General features: G+C 44.9%; 1 protein-coding gene and 1 pseudogene across 1 annotated transcript; both read right to left on the bottom strand.

The window, feature by feature from the left end:
* Positions 1 to 316: 316 nt before the first annotated feature.
* Positions 317 to 21,689, bottom strand: JPT2 (Jupiter microtubule associated homolog 2). Its single transcript, XM_045820902.1, has 5 exons — positions 21,541 to 21,689; positions 15,393 to 15,541; positions 9,000 to 9,142; positions 3,763 to 3,808; positions 317 to 2,742 (listed from the first exon to the last, which is right to left on the bottom strand). The coding sequence occupies exons 1-5, from the start codon at positions 21,582 to 21,584 to the stop codon at positions 2,555 to 2,557; spliced, it is 570 nt and encodes a 189-aa protein (XP_045676858.1). The 5' UTR covers positions 21,585 to 21,689; the 3' UTR covers positions 317 to 2,554.
* LOC123807109 lies at positions 5,379 to 7,158 on the bottom strand (annotated as a pseudogene).
* Positions 21,690 to 22,178: the final 489 nt, after the last annotated feature.

Raw genomic sequence — 22,178 nt, forward strand, 5'->3', positions numbered from 1 at the left:
TCAGTTCGCTAGGAAAACGAGCGGTGGAAGGGAAAAAAGGATCATTACAACTAAAAACTCTTCCACATTCCCACTCATTCTCCTCAAAGCTACACCTCCGGTTGTGAAGTGAAAGAAATCTACATTCATAACCTTAGAGAATATCAGTTTGGGCATCATCTGGGGCAAAAAAAAAAAAGCAGCAGCAGCAAACGCTTCTCCAATGAAAGGCTGCGAGGGAAGGAGTGGAGATCAGGCGCTCTGGAGGCTGGACGTTAAGGAAAGTGTGCGCGCACACACACAGGCACGTAGACAACAAACAGGCAAAGACTGTGAGTACATGATTACTGAGTTTAATCCAACTGTTGTACCCAATTCTGCCTTGTGAAAATAACAAAATGTTCTTATCAAAATTACATCGTCATGTAAGTACAGTTTTGTTTTTTTTTTGATACAGCTCTAGAAAAAAGTTGGCACCAAATGCACATAAAGTTTTAAGGCTTAATAAAAATACAGACTGGTAATTTCTCAATGCAGCTTAGAGGTCGAGAACAGGATGCTAATAGTTAATCAGTCTTCCAGACACAGACAGCCCTAATGTCTAGAGCATTTTCCAAATACAGATGACCATCCCCATCGGGCTCACAGGAGCAGAAACTCCTCTTCTGCTTCTCCCGGTGACCAGACTATGGAGACACTGGAAACCCACTCCTACAGCCCCAGGGAGGAAAAGGGGGTAAAGATGAAGAGAAAAGGCAGGAGTAGTCACTGCTGCCCAGAGGCTCCTGCTATAGCTCCTGCTTTCCTCATCGCCCTGGGCCTCTCTTCCCATCTTCGGTTTCCCCATCTCCGCCCCAGAAATCCCCACCAGTGGACAGAGCTGGAGTTCCTCCTGTCATTTGGCTGACAGTGGGGGTGAAGCCACAAGGACCAGCAGTACGTCAGGGTCTTCCTAGCAACCCAATTTGGAACTCACAAACCATTTTCTTGTATGTGAAAAATAAATGTAGTTATAAATGGCAGCTCATTTCCACCATTAGCACATTTCATTTTAAGTTAAACAAATCAGTGTATTTGGCCTTAAAAGGCTAAGCACCACTTACAACATCTTAATGTGGAAAAAAAGCTCTGAGTTCCAAATGAATTTCTTAAAAAGGGACTATCTGAAGCACGGAGACAGGAAGTACTTGATAAAGTCACATGGAACGAGTATTTCTTTGCTGCAAAGTCAGCACGACAACTGAAAGGAGGGAAACTCTTTGGTTGACTAAGCCACATGCAGGTCCCCTCCGTGTGCCAGGTGTGAGAAGTGGGGTTTGGCAGGCGGCTCCTGCAGGCACTTAGTGTCTCAGCCACTGTGATTATAACTCAACGCAGATGTTTCCTTTTCAATTTTAAGAATGATGAAGACAGTTCTACCACCTGGCATTTGCTCTGTAGGCACCCATAACAAAAGCCACTACCACACAAACCCTTTCTCCTGTGAACTACTGGTCCAGCATGAGTGAATGGAGACTATACCCTTGGAGGCCGAATGTAAGAAACTTCTGCCTAAGTAAAGCAACTCAGCCGGCCAGCTGGGGCTTTGCTGTCGAACTAGTAAATCTCCTCCTAGCCTAAGGCTTCCAAGTCTCTTCTGGAAAAGGAATACAGTCCAGAAGTTCTGCAGAGCTTTATAAAGGGTGGCCTAGGCAAACTTTTCTTCTTTGGTATACCTGAGTAACTTTTTCCTAGAAAGGTGTCAAAATAGAACAGTCAATAGTCACTTATGTAAAGCTGCTGTTTAAGAATAGCTCTTTAGTTATATTGAAGAGTTCAAACCTAAGAATCCGAGGCTCTCAAGCATCTCTCCTACCCAATGTCAACAGGAATAAAGACACATAAAGGATTTAAATAACCCAATTACCCGGATGTATCTGGACAGTTTTAGTCTTGCAGAAGTCAGTGGGCCTTGCAGATAGAGGAACTGTCCACTTTGCTGGTAAAGGGCAAAGGCCAAGACTTAGCGATGAGAGGAAAAAAAAGAAACAATTCACAAGCAAAACCAGTCTGAGAATAGACCGAGACCAGCCCCTCATGAGCGAAAGGCAGATTCCTGTCAGATCACCACAGAGGATCGGGGTAAAAATCTCTCCATAAAGTGTAAGACTTACAATAACTTTTTGGTTTATGTCCAAAGTGTTTCTAGATTTCTGAGGCTTTAAACTCTGCTACTACGTTAAGCGATTTCTAGGTAGCACTGGCTGGCAGACTGCTGAAGCCGCAGGGACATGGGAGATCCCACTTCATCTGGGTCCCGTGGCCTCGCACCAGCTCCCCACCCGGCCCACCTGAGAGTTCCTCACATCCAAAATCAGACTGTTCACCAAGGAGTCACATTTCCCCCAGAGATACGTTTCTCGGCGTCTGGAAGGTGTGGTCCTCTGCGGCTCTCTCGGGGGCAACGGAACCTGAGCAGCGGCTTCAGATATGCAACAGACCCTCTCCCCACCCCCATTCCTTTGGACTAAAGGAAACTATTTGAAATCCTATCTTTCGAGTTTCTTATCTGGCTACAGGGGAAGCAATAGCTTCTCTAGTAGAAGGAGATGCTGGATTTGCCTCCAGGTGGATTCAGGACTTTGTTGTGAGATCGAGGCCGGGGGCCCAACCGGGGCTCATGGCTGTCAACCGTGGGCGGGGCCTGGGGCTCCTGAGCACCGTCTGCTTCTCTCCGGCGGCCTTTCTCACCCGGCTCTTCTCTGGGCAAGGTGCTCGTTGCGGCTGTGGGACAAAGTCAGCAAATGACCCCATTAGAGGCTCCCCCATACCAGGATGGTCAAGCTATGCACAGGAAGTCTGCGACACAGACCAGCTAGCAAGAAATGCAACTGTAATGGGAAAAGGGAGAAAAGCAAAGAGAAAGGCCTCCATCTGTACCAAAAAGACTCACTCATTATTAGCAAGGCTATTCTTGAACTGGGCATAAAGTTGGGGCTTAGTATAAGCAATCCTTGCTAAATTCCTAAATAAGTTCATTACTTATTTATATTGCTGGTTGGACTCCGTTTCCTTTTTTTTTTTTTTTTTACCTCAAGTATAAAAAGCAAAGTGAACATATAAAAAAAAGAGGGAGACAGTCTTAGCTGGAGGATCTAGCAAGGTGAGGCATGATTTTCTAACACCATTACTCTGGACTTTCTGAATGAACAAATTCCCATGTATCTTGGTCATGAGTTGGGGAAACGGGGACCGAAATGGGCAGAAATCAGTGCTCAAAGTCAGCTCACAGAATGTGGTGGGACTCGAGCCTGACATCTAGCCCCACCACGGGGACAGCACCCTCCCCGGGTGATGCGTTACGGAGATGCCGGCTCTCCCCACCACGTGCAGCCTCACATCCTCACTTCTCACCCTTCCTGTCCTCTCTGCTTAGGCCCTTTTCCACGTTAGTTCTGCTGGTTCTGTCCTCGGTCACAAGTATATTAAAGACTTTGGATCCCCTGCCCTTCCCTACACAAGCCAGCTTGTAGAATAGGATACCTTGACCTTAGGCCTAGGCTGATTAGCAATGACAAGAACTGAAGAAGAACCGGTGGTGACCAGTTAAAAAGCTTTCATCAGAAACAGCTGAGCCCATTTCCTTGGGCTTTTTCAAATACCTAATCCTCTAAGCAACAAACACAACCTTGCTGATTTTTCTCGGCAGGAGGTACGGGAATGTTACCTCTCATCCTCTGGGGTGCGCCAGCCCTTTTCCAGAGTGAGAGCATTCAGGGGAAGAGCCAGGAAACAGAAGCTCACCTTTAAGGTCCAATTTTGGGTCTTCCTCACACAAGAGTACATGGTCCTGCAACAAGACAGACCCCATGTCAATATGTGATTCAGAAACTTGTAACCCTCAGTCGGAAGAACGATGAAAATCAAGGCATGGATAGATGACCTGAGTCCATTTTTACCTCTAAAAATGTTTTTATTATGGTCAATTTAAACCATAAACAAAGTAGCACCGTGAACTCCCTCATTACCCACTGTACAGCTACAGTGACATTGGCTCACTGCTCTCCTGGCCTCAGCCACACAGCTCTCCCAATTTCAATCCCTCCACCCCCTGGAGGAGTTATTTTAAAGCAAATTCCAAAAATTTCATTGACTCATAAATGGTTCAAGATGTGGCTCTTAAAAATGTCCTTAAAACACACACACACACACACACACACACACACACACACACACACACTATTCTCACAGCTACAAAAATTAAGGCTTCCTTTAATATCTAACACCCAGTCCAATTTCAGAACACTGGGATATGTTTTCAAGGCTCATCCATGCAGTGGCAGGCACCCGAGATGTCATCCCTTCTCACGGCCGCGTGCCCCGCCATCTGTGCGGCACATCCCGTTAGCCATTCGTTGGCTGGGTGCCACCTGGGTTGTTTAATAGCATCGCTGTAAGTAATGCTATTAAAATAGGTGAATGAGTATCTTCAAAATTTAAAAACAGAAACTATCTAAGTTTCTATCTAAGAGTGGAATAGCTGAATCATACGGTAAATTCTATGTTTAACTTTTTCAGAGACTGTCAAATTGCTTTCCACAGTGGCTGCACTATTTTACATTCTCAACAGCAATGTATGAGGGGTTTCCATTTCTCCATATCCTAACCAAGAAGCAGCATTTGTTATTTCTCTTCAAGGCCCATTTAATTCAGTATCAAAAGTGTGATACGAAAGGTCCAAATAAATGAAGGAACACGTTCCCCCGTTTACACCAACGACAATGCTCTTTGAACACGCGCCTGTTGAATGGAATGGGGATTTAATAAATTTCACCACTAAAAAGATAACACCGTGAGTCTCATCACAGCTAATATCCTTACACAATTTAGTTGTGAAATGAATGTTCACAATGCTTCAGTTTGAACCTGAGGTTTGATACCATATCTTCACGTCTTTAAAGCCCTAGGTAAGATTATCTACAGCATTAGCAACCATTCAAAGAAAAACCATACTGACTGAAGGCTCATTCAAGTACAGCTCCAAACTCAATGGTTAAATATATGAACTACTTGTACTAATGTCTATTATTTAATTCTCTTATAACTATTGCTTCTTGGCAAATAAACCCTTTAAAGGCAAAATTCACATTATTTGAGTTTTGGACCAAGAAGTTCAACAATAATCACGAAGTCCGTAGTCTGTTGGCAAAACAGACACAGGGCCACTAAGTCACTGTGCTCAAGGTGAAGAGCGATGCGTACTCCATTTTTACATTTTACTGGAATTTTACATGTTCGATTCATGATTTTATATCTCTACTTTTCATTCCTCCAAACTGTCTGAAGACAGTGTGCCATAGACTTAAGAACTCTGTTTCTTCCTCTACTTCAAACAAACATTTCTCAAGTATCTACATGTTCTAGAAGGGAGATTTTTCAGAGGTGGCCACTTCTTTGTCATAGTCTGACACCATCAGGACTCTGAAGCAAGAGGAGGGGAAGGAAAAAAAGCTGAAATACAAGGTTCATCTGCTAAGTTTTACATTAACCATTAAAGCTGGAGAGTCTAAGAATGTGGCTTTTCTGGGCTCAGAAAGTCTGAGTCTTGGTGTGGAAACGAGGACCAGGCCGTCCCACCGCTGCTTTCTCTCAGTGGGACTGTCGGGGAGTCTTGACCGGGGAGTATGATTAGTTTACCTACTAGGCGTGAACTTCCAGGCACTCAGTTCATTTTCGGGCTTGTTCCAGTTCGCCGTTCATTTTTAGGAAAACCAAGTTGATCAAGGGGTCTACCATTGTGGATCTTTGTTGGGCAGTGGGCTGCTGGACTTGTTTGAGGCACTGTATTTGATTTGTACTCTCTTGCATGACAAGGATGTTTTTCCTTCAGGCAGACTCTTGCTGTTGTTGCTTTAGTTTTTCTTCCAACTCCCTTAAGCCAGTTATGCCATTAGAGTTCAGATCTGTGTATTTGCCTTCCAAAGCCTGTGCATATGCTTCATACTGTTTCCACCTTAAAATTAACTCATCTTGGTGCCATAACTTTGAAGTCTGCCTCACTCATTCGAACCTTTTTGGGAAGAGGTTCCTCGCTAGTCCTCTAGAATCTCGTTGCCTCTCGAGTTAGCCACAACCATCTGACCACCACCAGCACCACTGCAGGAGGAAGGCAAAGGGACGAGGTGGACCAGAGGTCTCCAGGTGCCAGGGAGGAGCTGAGCTCAAGTGACACCCCCTGTAAGCTGCACAGGAGCTGGGACAGATACAGCCTATGGTGCAGGGTGGACCATGAGGTTGGAGGTCAGCCACAAGGCACTGTGGGAAGGGCCTATTATTTTTTTGATAATAGCCATCCTAGTGAGTGTGAGGTAGTACTTCATTGTGGTTTTCATGTGCTGATTGAAGAAATGTCTATTCAAATCTTTTGACTATTTTTGAATTGGGTTGTCTTTTTGTTGTTTGGTTGTATGAATTCTTTATATATTCTGGATAGCAAACCTTGATCAGATTTGTGATTTCAAATGTTCTATGGGTTGTGCTTTCATTCTCTCAATAGTCTTTTTAAAAAATTTATTTATTTTTGCCCTGGCTGGTGTAGCTCAACGGATTGAGCAAGGGCTTGTGAATCAAAGGGTCGCCGGTTCAATTCCCAGTCAGGGCACGTGCCTGGGTTGTGGGCCAGATCCCCACTGGGGGGCACATAAGAGACAACCACATATTGATGTTTCTCTCCCTCTTTCTCCTTCCCCTCCTCTCTCTCTAAAAATAAATAAATAAAATCTTTAAAAAATGAATATTTATTTTTAAAATTACAGTTGACATACATTATATTAGTTTCAGGTGTACAACATAGTGGTTTAGACATTTATCATTTACATACCTTATGGAGTCATCACCCCATAAGTCTACTACCCACCTGACACCACACACAGTTGTAACAACATTGTTGACTCTATTCCCTATGTGCACTTTATATCCCCATGACTATTTCTATAACTGGCAATTCGTACCTTTTACTTTTCATCCAGCACTCCAACCCCCTCCCATCTGGCAACCATCACTGTATTCTCTGTATCTATAGGTTTGTTTTGTTTGTTCATTTTGTGTTTATTATTCTAGATTTCACATATAAGTGAAATCATATGGTATTTGTCTTTCTGTTTGAATTATTTCACTAAGCATAGTACCTTCTAGGTCCATACCTCCACAAGTGGCAAGATTTCTTTTTTTCCATTGTAGAAATGTACATCTTTCTCCTTCTACCAATGAATACTTAGGCTGCTTCCCTATTTGGCTACTACAAATAATGCTGCATTGATGGTGTCTTTTGATGTATAAAAGCTTTCAATTTTAATGAAGCCCTATTTATTTATCTAAAACTTTGTTGCCTGTATTTTTGGTGTCTTATTTAAGAAACCATGGTCAATTCACTATAAAAATTTCTCCTTAAATTTTCTCCTAAAAATTTTAGTTTTAACCCTTACATGTAGGTTTTTGATCCATTTTTAGTCAATTTCTACATGGTGTGCCCTGCCCTTTTTTGCATGTATACATCCAATTTTCCCAGCACCATCTGTTGAAGAGACAGTTCTTTCCCCCAGTGAATGATCTTGGGACCCCTGTGGACACACCAATTAACTGTAATTGTGAGAATTTACTTCTTGGTTCCCAATTCTATTCCAATGGTCTGTATGTCTAACTTTATGCCAATGCCACACTGTTTTGATTACTGTAGTAAGTTTTCAAATCAGGAAGAGTGAACCTCCAACTTTGTTCTTCATTTTCTAGATTTTTTGGCTATTAGGGGTCCCTTGAGATTCCAGATGAATTTTAAAATGAATCTTTCTAATTAAAAAAAGAAAAAGAAAAAAACAAGCACTATTGGGACTTTCACAGGGATTGCATTCTTAAGTGTTTTTTTTTTTTTTAATTGGGATATCCAACCACTCTGCCATGTAATTTCCTATATTTTGGATAACTCTGATTGAACCCCTGTGGTGTGCATTAAATGAGGTTTCTCTGATTCAGATATGCTTTTTACAAGAATTCAAAGGTGGTCCGTGATGGCCCTCTGTTATGGGACAGTAGTTTTTGGGTTGTCTCCTGTTTTGTGATGTTGGGAGCCACTGATGATCACTGCCTACCCACAATTTCATTACAAGTGTGCAAAAGGTTGATCTCTGAATTCTGTTATTCCTTGTTCATTTATAGGCTGGAGTACTTTTATAAAAGGCAACTTCCCCTGAAGAAAGTTATCCTGAGGTCCAGTTCATGCAGGAAATGCTGTCTAAACATTTTACTCTATGTTTGAGCAGTTTTCATAATGAATTGGTCCTCTGGCATTCTCCAAAGGTGACAAGTAAGCCTTTAAAAAGCATACTTAGGGAACTCATGAATTCTAAACACCTGCTGAATTTTAATACAATGCGTTTGTACTTATTAACAACCATTAAAAACTGTCAAATTTTGTGACATGTGAACTCTTTTGTATGTTCAATTTTATCACTATTCTGACCATCCCTCAGTGACGTGCAGAGAAGAACAGCAGTGCAAGTGCAGTGGGCAGTCGCTGCTACCCACACACTACGACCGGCTTCCCCTACGGCTCAGCCATCAAGAGGCTGGAATTTTTTCTCCAATGACTCAGTGGAGCTTCAAAACTCAATTACTGCCCTGGCTGGTGTGATTCAGTGGACCAAATGCTGGCCTGAGAAGCAAGTGTCGCTGGTTCAATTCCCAGTCAAGGCACATACCTAAGCTGCAGGCCAGGTTCCCAGTAGGGGCATGCAAGAGGCAACCACACACTGATGTTTTTCTCCCTCCCTCCCTCCTTTTCCTTCTCCAAAAATAAATAAAACCAACCAACCAAACAAACAAAACAACCCTCAATTACTAATGACTATACCCAGAAAAACCGCCACCCTTCATGTCTCTTCCTAACAACATGTCAAGCTGCCTCAGAGCCTTTGAAAAAAGAACTAGGGCCAGTGCTTCCTTTTCTTTTCTTCCTTTCATGTCTGTTATGTGAATGTAGTCCATACCTTGGGTTTGTTTGGGTGTGCCAAGGGTAAAGTGGTGGTCACTGGCGACCCAAAAATGTTACTGGTCTTCCCACCAGGTGGGTTCAGACGCTGTGAAGTATGCACAGGTGTTGATTCCTCAAAGATACCACTTCCTTTTCCCCCTGCAAAAACAATCACAGAACAGTGAGCAATCCACAACACCCATCTGCTCCTGCCTTCCACACTGACTACTTCAGAGACCTCTTCTCATAGTACCACCCTAGTCCAGGCCTAAGTCCAAGCCAAAATGGCTGGGATGGTTAGAGTTCCTAAAGACCTACCCCTTTACCAGGTGCCTGCTGGGGACCTGATTTCTGGAACTGAGCTGAACTGGGCTGGCCTCTACAGGCAAGAGGGTAGAGATGACATAAAACAGTATTTTCCCCATAGAATTTCTTTATCCCTGAACTTTTCATGCCTTATTTTGGATGAAGAACCTTCTTCATCAAACCCATGAAAAGTTCTTTAGTAGATTAAAAACAAACAGCTTCTGAGTTTTTAGGTTGGACAGACAGAATTGAATAACATGCCCTGTTAAGAGGCAAACCTGTAATCTGGTAAAATAACATTTAGTAGTCATTTGCTGATCTCGTTCTGGTGGAATGGCCAGTAACAACTAGATATGTCAGCAAACCAGAGACATTTAATATCTTTGCTGCCAACTCTAAGTAGTCTGATAAGCCATAATCAAAATAGGCATGTAAGCCTTGACCAATGTGACTTGGCTGGCTGGGCATTGTCCTGCAGACTGAAAGGTCTCGGGTTCAATTCCTGATCAAGGAACATGTCCAGGTTGCAGGTTTGGCCCCCAGTTGGGGCACATATGGAGGCAACTGATTAATGTTTCCCACAATTACGTTTCTCTCCCTCTCTCCCTTCTCTCTTCTCTGGAATACATTAAAAAAAAATACACATAAGACGTAATTTCTAATAAGGAGATGACTAAGGCCTGGATATGAAAAGTAAATGTTTAAATACCCTACATGAAGCAGAAAGATGGATACAATACCAACGGATCATCTCTTCACTCCATAAACACCAAGCGCGCACCTCCTGTGCACAGAGTGCTGTGCTATGTGGAGGTGGGGCCGTCCCGATTACGGCTGCGGTGCACCAACAATTCACCTCACAGGAAGGACAAAAGTGCATTCCGCTAACTAGGTAGGTGGCTGCACACAAGCAACTTGGCCATTCTATACCCCAATAAAAGGAACTTCTTCACAGCACTATGAGAGGATTCAGTGACTTACTGTAGCTCATATACCAAATGCTTAGAACAATGCCCAGGACACAAATGCTCAATAAACATTGGCTATATTTTCTGTCCTGGATGTACTGTTCAGTGAGAAAAGGTGCAAAACAATCTATATAGTACAAAATGCCTTAATCTAAAAGAGGGTATTCTTTTTTGCTCAGATCTGAATAAGGAAAAGTGGTTAGTCACTTAGCTATAATAACTTACACTGTTTTGACACAAGGCCATGGAATCTTAAGAACAGTATGGATGACGAGCTCCATGTGCGCTCTGAGGGGAGCAGGCGCCCCCCAGGGGTTGGTTCTCTCAATAGCCCTCAGACCGCCACTGCTAGAATGGATTCTAAAGCAGTGGGGCTTCCAAGACTCCAGTCTTCTAGGGGAGACATAAGAATCACAGAACACAGAAAGGAGTGGCTGGGGTTCCCTGGCTTTATTTGGGGGGGGGGGGGGGGGCGGGACACAGAGAACATGTGGGACTGCCCTGCAGGACAATGTGTGCACACACACACTCATGTAACATTAGTGTGATTACAAACCTTCTCAACACTGGCTACTGACTACGCACATCCCAAGGAGCCATAAACCCCAGGCTGGAAACCCTCGGGCTGGGCAACCAGCACTGCGTGGTGTGAAGGGCGGCTGATCTGTGGCCAGACTGCCGGGTGAGGACCTTGCTCAGTCACTTACTCTGTGAGCCCAAGTAAGTGACCTCAACCTACTTTTGTCTCCATTTTCTCTACTCTAACAAGGTATAAATAACAGTACCTTCCTACGGTGGTTGGTGAGATACGAGTTAATACAAATTAATACTCATGAAGTGGATAAGACCTCAGCAATGCCACCAGGCTGTTGTTACTAACAGTGTGTTGTTACCAAAAATGTCTAGACCACAAAGTGAAGAAAAACTACTGCTTGAGGCTATCCCCTTATTGCATTGTTTCAGGTTATGCTGAAGTAAATTATTTTTACAGTGCACATTCACCTTAAAAAAAATGGAAACCCTGGCCAGGTGGCTCAGTTGGTTAGAGCGTTGGCCTATACACCAACAAGTTGTGGGTTCAATTCCCAGTCTGTGTGTATACAGGAGACAACAGATATTTCTGTCTCACATCTATGTGTTTTTTTTCTTTCCTTCCCTCTTTCTCTAAAATCAACAAATATATCTGTAGCTGGGGATTAAAAAAAAGAAAATAATTAAAAATGGAAGATAAAAGTAACTCATTTTGAAGATTTTGGCTAGAGGCACTGCTCATTTAAAAACATTTCTTTAATTGTAAACCGAACAGAAAAGTTCGTTAAGACACAACTATCACAAGTAAAGACAAAGCAAACACCCACATGACTACCGCCAGGTTGTAGCTGCCACCAGCACCCAGAAACCTGGTTATTCCTTCCCCGTTACTCCAGGTCACCACATGCCTGAATTTTCTGGAAACCACAAACTTGTTATTTCTCTTATGATTTTAGTGTATGTGTCCAATCCTAAACAATATAGTTCTGTGTCAGTATTTTACCTGAAAGAAATTCAGCTTTGAAGATGAAAAAGGTACTCAATGTACCCATAATCAAAGAAAGATAAATTCAAGATACACTTTTTTAAGAACCAAATTGCAGCCCTGGCCAATGTGGGTCAGTTGGTTGGAGTGCCACCCTGTAAACCAGAAGCTTATGGGTTTAATTCTCAGTCAGGACACATGCCTAGGTTGTGGGTTCAGTCCGCAGACTGGTCAGGGTGCACATGAGAGGCGACCAATTGGTTTCTCTTTTACATTGATGTTTCTCTCCCTCCCTCCCCTCCTCTCTAAAAATCAATAAGCATGTCCTCGGGTGAGGTTTAAAAAAAATTGCAAAAAACAAGACAATCTGGCCTTGGACAAGTGGCTCGGTTGGTTGGTGTGTCGTCCTGTGCATCAAAAGGTTGCGGGTGCAATTCCTAGTCAGGGCACATACCTAGGTTGAAAGTTCTATCCCTGGTTGAGGTCCATATGGGAGGCAACCGATCAATGCTTCTCTCTCTCAAGTTAATATTAACTTATCCTTGGGCGAGGACTAAAACAAAGATAAGACAGTGTGGCAGCAGAGTGTGAGGAGCAGGGGCATCACGTACGTCATGGTGAGCACTGGCGACCCACCCACAGAAGACTAGCTGGAAGTATCTATCAGGAGTTTAAATCATCCAGCAATTCTATTTTGAGAAATTCATCCCAAAAGATATCCTTAGGAGGTATATTTGGAGCTCCAGAGCCAGGACAACCCATATGCAAAGGCCAGTTCTGCTTCCGATGCGCTGTGGGGCTTGGGCACAACAGTGAACCTCCTAGAGCCTCAGCTTCTTCTGTAAAGGGGGTGACACCACCTACCTCCTGGGGCTGCAGAGAGAACCAAACACACATATGCAAATCCTTTAGCACACTCCCTGGTCTATATTAAATGAACCATGCATCCATCAGTTATCATTAGATCGCCAGAAAAACAACTGCGGATGATTTACACCAGGTGACTGTGAAAGCACACGAACGAGGAGCAAACGGACACTGGGCGTGACAGCCCTTGGTCAGTTTTCAGTGACTCATGCAGGAAGCCGCACAATCTGTCCTGAATACTTTTCTCCAAAGGCCCTCTCACCGGAGGGCTGTGGGTCTAAGTCTATGAAACTGAAAAAGAAACAAGGGTAGGAGTTTAGGCCTGAGGCTGTGGACACAACTAGCAGTTTTCTGTTTCTGGCTTCCCTTGAGAATACATCACAGATAATTTAAAAAATAAATTTTTAAAATGTTATTTATTTATTCTTAGGAAGAGGAGAAAGGGAGAGGGGAAACATCAATGTGTGGTTGCCTCTCACACACCCCCTACTGGGGATCTGATCTGAAACCCAGGCATGTGTCCTGACTGGGAATCGAACTGGTGACCCTTTGGTTCGCAGGCTGGCACTCAATCTACTGAGCTACACCAGCCAGGGCAATTTATTTTTAATTTTTAAAAATATATTTTATCTACTTATTTTTAGAGAGAGGGGACGGTAGGAAAGAAGAGAAGAAGAGAAACACTGATGTGAGAAACACTGATCAGTTGTCTCTCGTGTGCACTGAACCCGAAACCTAGGTATGTGTCCTGACCAGGAATCAAACCGTCAACCCTTCACTTTGCAGGACGATGCCCAACCGAGTGGCACCAGTCAGGGCCATCGCAGATAATTTTAAGGAACATGTGGCAGGATCACAAGAGACAGGAACTCGGCACATGGACTCATGCTGGTTGCTGATGTACCTTGTAACTAACTATGCACAGCAGAGGCTTTCTCCCTCTCCAGTCAAGAGGAGCCCAGGGTGCCCAACTGGGCACTAGAGCTGGGGCACCATAATAAAAAAGTTCGTAAGACACAACTATCACACATAAAGACAAAGCAAACACCCACACAACTACCACCAGATCATACAGATGCTACTGGCTCCCAGATTCTGTCCCCAAGCTGTCACACTTTCCAGGGAACCTGACACCCCAGGGGTAGCTGCAGATACACACACTGCTGAATCAAGGCCAAGAGAGCTGGCCTGTCCATCTTCAAGGGCCTCAGATTTGATTCAGTTTGCCACGTGGCCCAACATCATGCTATTGCTGGTACAAAGGACGTGCAGGGCTGGATACAGTAGGAACATTATTCACTTGGTAAAACCTTATAGCGTCTCTACTATAAATGTATCTACACCAACCTTATGCCCCCAACCAATGAAATAAAACACTAGCTTTTGAACCTACTGCTTTTGTTTATCTGGGTTTGGTCAAAAAAATACAAGGGGAAAAAACTCCCCGCAGTCATCTTCTGGAGGGTAGGCCCCTTGTAGCACAGGCATCCCCCACTAGATGAATGTTCTAGGTACCCATCTGTATCAGTGTGCCCAGCTGGGGTTGTTGTGAGAGGCTGCATACAGCCTCTGAATTTTTGGGGGAATACTCAGTGTCTGCCCATTTCATGATGGGTGATTTACAAGCATACCTGCCCATACTACACTGAGTATTTAGCAGTTTTTGACTGAAAATGGCATGGCCCCTGTGCCCAACCCTCCCTATTCACCTGATATCGCCCCAAGCTACTTGTTTGTATCCCTGGATGGATGAAAAAAGTCCTCAAAGGGAAATGTTTTGTTGACGTGGAAGAGATGAAATAAAAATTGGCAGAAGCACTAAAAGGCATCAAAATCAACATGTTCAAAAACTGTTTTGAGCAGTGGAAAAAAATGTCTCAACAGGTGTACTGCATCAAGTGGAGAGCACTTTGAAGGTGACTGAAGTATAAACATGTAAGAATAAATACACATTTTTAAATAAATAAATTCCTGTTTTCCGGGGGTCCCCCCTTATATGTATTTAAGAAAAAAAGTGTATCCAGAATTGAAGTGGAGTAGCAAGCAGCCCTAGCTCTGGTTCTGCTCGATTTTATTATTTGTCTGAAATACTGATTCCTATGTCTGGCCCCTCAGATCTTGAAGGATGGGACGAATCTTGCTTCTCCTCACGGATACAGACAGGGGAGAGCTCTTCTGGTAACTAGCCCTGCATGGTCCCGTCACTCAACTGGACAGTCTATCAGCCAAGGAAAACACTGCTCCAGATGCTGTTCCACTCTGACCACCAGAACGCGGGTGAGAACGACACAGGTGTGCGCTAGACCAGGTCCTCCTTTTTTAGAGCTTCAAACCCACCCACACGCTGAGTGTCCTTCCTAAGAAAAATGTTTAAATACGTAATCTGTGCACAATTCTAGGGATCTCAAGGAGTCCATGGGACAACTGGGAAAGTCCCCCTGGTGGGAGAGTGCACCCTCAGCACCTACACCTAGCCAATGTCTGCTGACAGAGAGGGACAATTCGAGAATGATCGAGGCACCTTCAAGGAAAAGTCTTCCTCACATTCTAGAACTCTGATGGGAGGGGATAACCTGTACCAAAAATTATGTGAAAGGATTTATATATACACACACACACACACACACACACACACACACACACACACACACACACACACTATATATATATATATATATAAAATTTTATCAAAAGAGCAGTGAAAAAAGAACAGGTAGAGGCCAAAGAAGAAATGAGTCACAAAGGCCCGTACCCGGGGGGTTGGTTCTCTTAGGAATGTTCTGAGGTTCTTCAGTTGGTCCAAAAATATTCGATGCCATCCTATTGGGTCGGCTTGAAGGAACACCTTCTTCTGGACTTCCGAAAAGATCGCTTGACGCTCCTCCCGGAGGCTTCATGGCCCTGCAGACACAGAGCGAGCAGGAGTGAGTCATGGATGGCTGACGTGGATCTCAATGCCCAAAACTGGACAGGGCACATGTACTTTCTTTTTTCAAATTTTATCCTCACCCAAGGATATGTTTTATTGATTTTACAGAGAGGGAAATGGAGTGAGAGACAGAAGCAATGATCAGCTGCCTCCCATACATGCCCCGACTGGGGAATCAAACCCTCAGCCTTTTGGTGTATGGGACGACGGTCCAACCAGCTGAGCCATCCGGCCAGGGCCAAATGTACTACTTTCTTAGTGTCTGTGGAAAAATTCCATACTGACGAGACTAGTTTATAGATGGCCATACCACAAGCTTCCTTTACTGCTCTTAAAAGTTCCCTTAAAAGTTTTCTTTGTATGTCTTGGTTATGCCAAAAACCTCTTGAAATTGTGTATACTTTGAAATTATTCCTGAGACCTCTTATAAGTAAGTTAGTTTGCCTAAGACAGGCAAGTTGAGCTGTATTCAGTAGCATTCAGTACAAATTTTAATTAGTATACAGTAGCGTGAAATACTATAAACACATACAGTGGTGTTCAATACTGTGGCTTTCCGTATGCCAGCTACAGCTTTAAAGACCTCACACAACAGCCCTCTGAGGCAGGAACTACTATCACAAACTGTGAATCCGAGATAAAGCAAAAGCAGGAGGCAGGCCACACAAGGAGCAGCAGAGCCAGGACCCACTCCCAGGCAGTCTGGATCCGGAACTCCAACTACGCCCTCACGCCTCTCTTAAAGGCCTCCAGCAAAACATGAGGGGGGAGCACACCATGCAGCCACAAATCGAGCCTGACTCACCGAGCTGAGTCTTCAGAAGGACTGTTGCCGCCAGCGGCCACAGGCCCTTGGATGTGGAAGGGCTCCAATGTGCTACACGGGTAGACTGCACACCAGATTTCAAAGACGAATAGGCAGAGTATCTCTTTAATCTTGTCTTCTACACAGTTCATATGTTGAAATAGTGTTTTGTACATGATAGGTTGAATTATATATTAAATTAATTTTTTTCCTGATTCTTTTTACTTTTTAAAATGGGGCTACTAGAAAATGTAATGTTCCTTATGTAGCTCACATTTCTATCGGAAAGTGTCAGCTCAGACCATGGGGAGTGCCAACACGAACCCAGGTGAGTCCTGAGACTCTGCACCAGGACAATCACCTCCGGTTCTCAAGTCTGGAGTAACCTGTGAAACGCCGAACACCAGGAATCAGAGAACACACCTGCCAGCACCACTGTTCACTCCAGAGCAACCCACATGCACCAAGCGTCATCTCTAAAGCACATCGGCCAGATTCTGAGGGTTGATTTTAATCAAACAACTACGGAGAACAGTGGCGTTCAGTTAACAACACTGCTCAGTCAACAGCAGCAGCACTTGCCCAAATCCCCGTCTGTGGGGACCTGACGCGCACAGCTTGGCGGGTCTAAGGTAGACGTTTCAGAAGAGAGAGATCAGGACCACGAGTCATTACTGCAGTAACTGAAGGATTCAATCTTCACAAAGCTCCACCTGATACCCCCTGAGTTTGCTTACTTTCACAAAGAAGCAACACAATGAGTTTATAGCATTTTTCAGAACACTAAAAATTTTTAAATGGTATTAAAGGAGAGAAGGGCCTACTGAAATAGTGTTAAACTGGTGAGCGGCCCAGGCTCCTTCACGAGACCTAAGCAACAGTGACATTCAGAAACGGAATAAACTGCAGAGCTCAACACATGAAAGCTCCGATCCAGTGAGGTTAGGCCTCACTGGAAAGCTATACAAACACTGTCAAAAATTTAGTTTACAAAAATAATAGGATATTTAAAACGTTTCCTCAAAAGAGCTAGAATGGGAGCTGATCGTTCACTGTGATTTAGAGTGATCCCCCTGTGGTAGAACAGGACTGCGGGAGCACCCATCTGCTCTCCAGAGGGCAGGCGTGGCGGCCTCGGGCCAGAGGGAGACCAGCCGGCCAACCAGTCACACCACAGAAGCAGCCAAGGACGCAGCGGGCAGGCCTTCCACGCAGTGCCCGAAGTCCCTGCCTGCTTGGGAGGACGGTGAAGGTGGGTACCTGTTCAGCAGTTAGGATTTCCTTAAGGATTTTATGAAGAAATAAACATTACTTCAGCTTGAGGGAAAAACGTCTTAAAACTAATCAATAACCAGATTAAATTAGTAAAGGCTTAATAGGACTTGAGATCGCGCACTTTGTTAGTGGACACAGTGAGGCCACCTGACTCCTGTGTGCATTTATAAGTCCCAGAGCCCTAGTCACACCAACAGTCTCTGTATTTTTCTTGACACGCTGCAGCAGGTCCAGTGTGCTTGGATCTCTAACACCATCTCTCTGAAAAAGGGAATGGAGACCTGCAATCTTCAGAACTAAACTGAATTTAACAGCATGTCTCATGCTGGCATGAGTTAAGATTCCCACTTTACTGACTTACTTACAGAGCCTGCGATCACAGCGAGCAAAGAGCACCTTCGGGGCACAGGAGGTAAGTCATAGCTATTTGAAATGATGACATGCTAACCTGGAGTAGTGGAAATGCAGTGTTTATTCTATTATTCTCTATACTTTTCTGAGTTTTATTTTACTTTGAAAACAGGGAAGAAAAAAACTAAAGGTGCGAAGAATGTAGCAGCAGAGAGTCCTGAGCATAACAGCCGAGCCACCATTTCCAGCACAAACAAAGGCAATGGGGTCCGCAGCTGCACGCGGCAGCAACACACTGCACGGAGTGCTTAAACAGGGTCTCAGATAAACTGGACGTTAAAGAGTTAAACAGACATTTCAATAAAAACGGAACCCACAACAATGGTTTAATGTGGCTCTACTATCAGTTATCACTATGACACTAATTTGGGAGAGGGCGTGGGAATACCACTGAGCACAGACATTTTGGGGATGAAACCACATGTGGGACTGTTCCCCAGTTATTTTTTCATTTCAACATATTTCAACAAAGATATTCAAAAATACAAAAGAGAAGCTAAGGGGTGTGTGACGAGAAGGGGAGGCACACACAGCTCAGGGAGTATGCATGGCATGAGCAGAGAAAACAAGGCCTGGGGTGGGTCTCCACGTTCCTGACCCTCCAAAATCTTGTCCCTGTGTCAGAAGAGCTTTTGGGGATTGATCAAGTTCGGAGAGAAGCAGAGAAATAGACTTGTATTAAATTCTTTACAAGTAGCCCTGGCTGGGGTGCTCAGTAAGTTGGAGCATCACCCCATACACCAAAAGGTTGAGAGCTCAGTCCCTGGTTGGGGTGCGTACAGTAGGCGATTGATCCGTGTTTCTCTCCCTCACTCTCAAATCAATAAAAACATATCCTCCAGTGAGGATTTTAAAAAATCCTCACAAATATATTATACCTGGAATGTCCAACCTGTAGCCCACAGGCCCAGGATGGCTGTGAATGCAGCCCAACACAAAACTGTACAGTTACTTAAAATATTATGAGGTTTTTTTGTGATTATGTGTCAGAGTATATTTAATGTGTGGCCCAAGACAACTCTTCTTCCAGTGTGGCACAGAGACCACCAAAAGGTTGGACACCCCTGCCAGCTTAAAGGAAGGACCTTAGATTAATGATGGCTAAAGCAAAATGCTTTTATAGTTCAAAATCCCTTTAACACAAAATGATTAAGAAAATGAAAAACACAGGTGGAAGAGGAAAACCTGGCTGGGTAATTCTATATCCACCACTTAGTTCCCTCCCTCCACAGCCAATTAAAGTGTAAACCCTACACTGCCTGTCTAGCTAGCTAATCAAGTCCTTTAAGGCAAAGCTTCCAACAGATCCCAAGCAGAAGCTTCCAATTACAGGTAATTATCCAATTATGAAGACTGTTTTTCCTGCTTCAAAGTTCTGAAAGACTTTTCTCCTTTTCATAAAATCCTCTCCAAAAATGAATCTCCCTAGGAAGTGTAGAGACTACCTTAGAGCACCGGCTCTGCAGCTAATGACTGTAGCTTGCGGTCAGCATAACAGCAGTGTTACTCAAAGCTTTTATTCCTACACTCAACCAGTGTTTCCTGGGCATCCAGTGTATGCAGTGTAAACAATGAGGGGATATACTTAATGGACACAACTGGGAAAGTGCTAGGAAGAGGCTGTGTGGGTGGCACACAACAGTAGTCACCAGGCACCAGAAACTCAATGCATCCTGAGCACTCCAGGGGAAACTCCTGGCCTCCATCGGTATAGATTTAGATGCAAGTGATTAACAGTCATTGTTCCATGGATTAACAACTACTTAATTCTTAGGGGCATTAATGAGTTAGGGTGTTAATCCTGACTCCACCAAATTTAAAGGCTCTTAAGCGAGTTCAAACAGTTCTTTTATTTAGTATCTAGTATACAGTATTTAGTTCAATAGTCCTTACACACAGTCTCTTCTACAGAAGAGCTCATAATAAAGAAAACTCTTGGGCATCTTAAGACCCAAAACTTAAAAGTGCAAGCAGTCTCCCCAGTGGCAGGACAGACCTCAGCAGCTCTGGCAACTAATGTATCTTACTTCCAATACTTTAAAGTTAAAAAGAAAGTGTGTTCTTTTTCACCCAGCCTTGGACAGCGGTTTCAGAATGACACTGAACATCTTTTCCAGCCACTGGCTGCCAGAAACTCACTGAAGTGGACAATGAACACAAACTCCGGCCAGTGTATGGCCACAGAAGTTGCTGCTGACACTCTGGGTGAAGAGTGTAAGGGTTATGTGGTTGGAATCAGTGGTGGGAATAACAAACAAGGTTTCCCCATGAAGCAGGGTGTCCTGACTCAAGGCTGTGTCCACCTGCTGCTGAGCAAGGGGTATTCCTGTTACAGACCAAGGAGGACTGGAGAGCGAAAACACAAATCAGTTCAATCTCAGTGTTCTCAACTTGATCATTGTAAAAAAAAAAAAAAAAAGTGGGGGATAGAGATATTCCTGGTCTCTAAGGAATATCTCTGGTCTCACTGGTACTACTGTGCCTTGTCACCTGGGGCCCAAAAGAGCTAGCAGAATCCCCAAACTTTTCAACCTCTCTAAAGAAGATGATGTCCTCTAATATGTTTAGAGAAAGCCCCTAAACAAAGAAGGTAAGAAACCTAGGACAAAAGCATCTAGTATTTAGCATCTTGTACTCCACTTGTCTGCAACATACTAAGAAAAATAAAGAGGCTGCAAAATATGTCAAACTTTTGGCTAAGAAAATAAAGGCAAAAAACCCCACCAGGAACAGATTGCCAAGAGACATAGTCTGTTCTCTTTGAGAGCTTCTACTTCTGCCTCCAGTCAAAACTGAGGTTTTCTAAGAGCAACAAGTAAGAACAAAAAAGAAAAGGAAAGTATGTTGTGGTGTGCAATGAGATCTCCGTTTCTATTATCTGTAATGCGGCCTGGTTCACCATCAGCAAAGCAGGGAGGGCAGTGCCTTGCCTACTTCCTGGGGTGCGGGATTAGGGAATGGCCACAACTACAGCCCAGGGCTCTGGGATCAGGACAAGGGCACACCCTGGCTCCTGGGCTGGGGGACTTCAGGTGGGCACCACCTGCCTCCCCAGGCTGCAGGATTAGGGAAGGGCTCCACCTGGCTACACAGGGCTTCGGAATTAGGGGAGGGCTCCAAAGGATTGAGATTAAGAGAGGATTTCAGGATGGTGACCTTTCCCGGGGCCGTTCAGCAGCGTGGCAGGCGCCAACACAGGCTCCAGGAAGGCGCCCGGCAGCCACCCACACACCCGCTTTGTCCAGGCTCCCGGAACTCCCAGTCCCGAAGTAGCAGACCACTCAGCGACGTCTTTCAGGCGCGCTATGTAGGAAAAATGCGGAAAGGCGCACCTCCAGCCCTCAGCCGAGATGCTGGTGGGTGTAAGAGCACACCCGCTTGTTTGCCCATCTCTCCGATGCCGAAGCTGAGACTGCGGCTCTGTGAGGTCACCCGACAGCCTCCCCGCAGGCCGCGCCCGCACCCACGCCCGCGCTGCACCTGGAGCCGGTTCGGCCACCCTCGCTCTCCGAAACCTGGAACATGTCGCCCGCTGCTCAGCCCCTCGTCGTCTGCCGCACAGCGGTTCCCGCCAGGCTCCGCGCAGCCCTACTCGCACGCAAGCACTTATTGGACAACGCCGATGCTGGTCACGTCATCGCACCCTATCAAGGCATCGAGCCCCGCCCCATCCCAAAAGCCGAAGGCTTGTGGAGGACCGCGCTCTCAGCTAATTGGTGGGAGCAGGTGCCGCTGATGGTGTCAGGAGTCAGCATTGGGCAGGAGCCAACAGAAGGCGGGCTGCCCCTGAGGCGGGCGGGGCCGTGACGTAGGCCCTTGCGGCTAGTGGCCTGAGGCCCGCCGGTCCAACTCCCGTTCAGGCATTCGCTGGGAATCGCTTCCTGGGCGGGAGAGCGTGCTACTCTACCGAAAGCCAAGAGGAGCCGAACTCGTGCCCTGGTGACCCAGACACGCGGGAGTAAGGGGGCGGAAGGGCAAAGTCTAGACTTAGACGACAACCACTTTCCCAAGGCCACTGACTGGCTGCTTATTCTTAAGGGATAGTGGAAGTATCTGTCAAGAGACAGTGGATTTTGCAAACCAGCCAATGGCAGGTGCAGTGGTTGGCAACAGACCAC

This window comes from Phyllostomus hastatus, unplaced genomic scaffold, assembly GCF_019186645.2.
Source record: "Phyllostomus hastatus isolate PE091 unplaced genomic scaffold, TTU_PhHast_1.1 phas_scaffold_442, whole genome shotgun sequence".
NCBI lineage: Eukaryota > Metazoa > Chordata > Mammalia > Chiroptera > Phyllostomidae > Phyllostomus > Phyllostomus hastatus.

Coding starts and splice junctions, on each gene's coding strand:
- JPT2 (XM_045820902.1), bottom strand. CDS start 21,584: ATGTTCCAGGTTTCGGAGAGCGAGGGTGGCCGAACCGGCTCCAG. Junction 15,542..21,540: donor GGTGGCCGAACCGGCTCCAG/GTGCAGCGCGGG, acceptor CTGTGTCTGCAG/GGCCATGAAGCCTCCGGGAG. Junction 2,743..3,762: donor CCCAAAATTGGACCTTAAAG/GTGAGCTTCTGT, acceptor TTTGTCCCACAG/CCGCAACGAGCACCTTGCCC.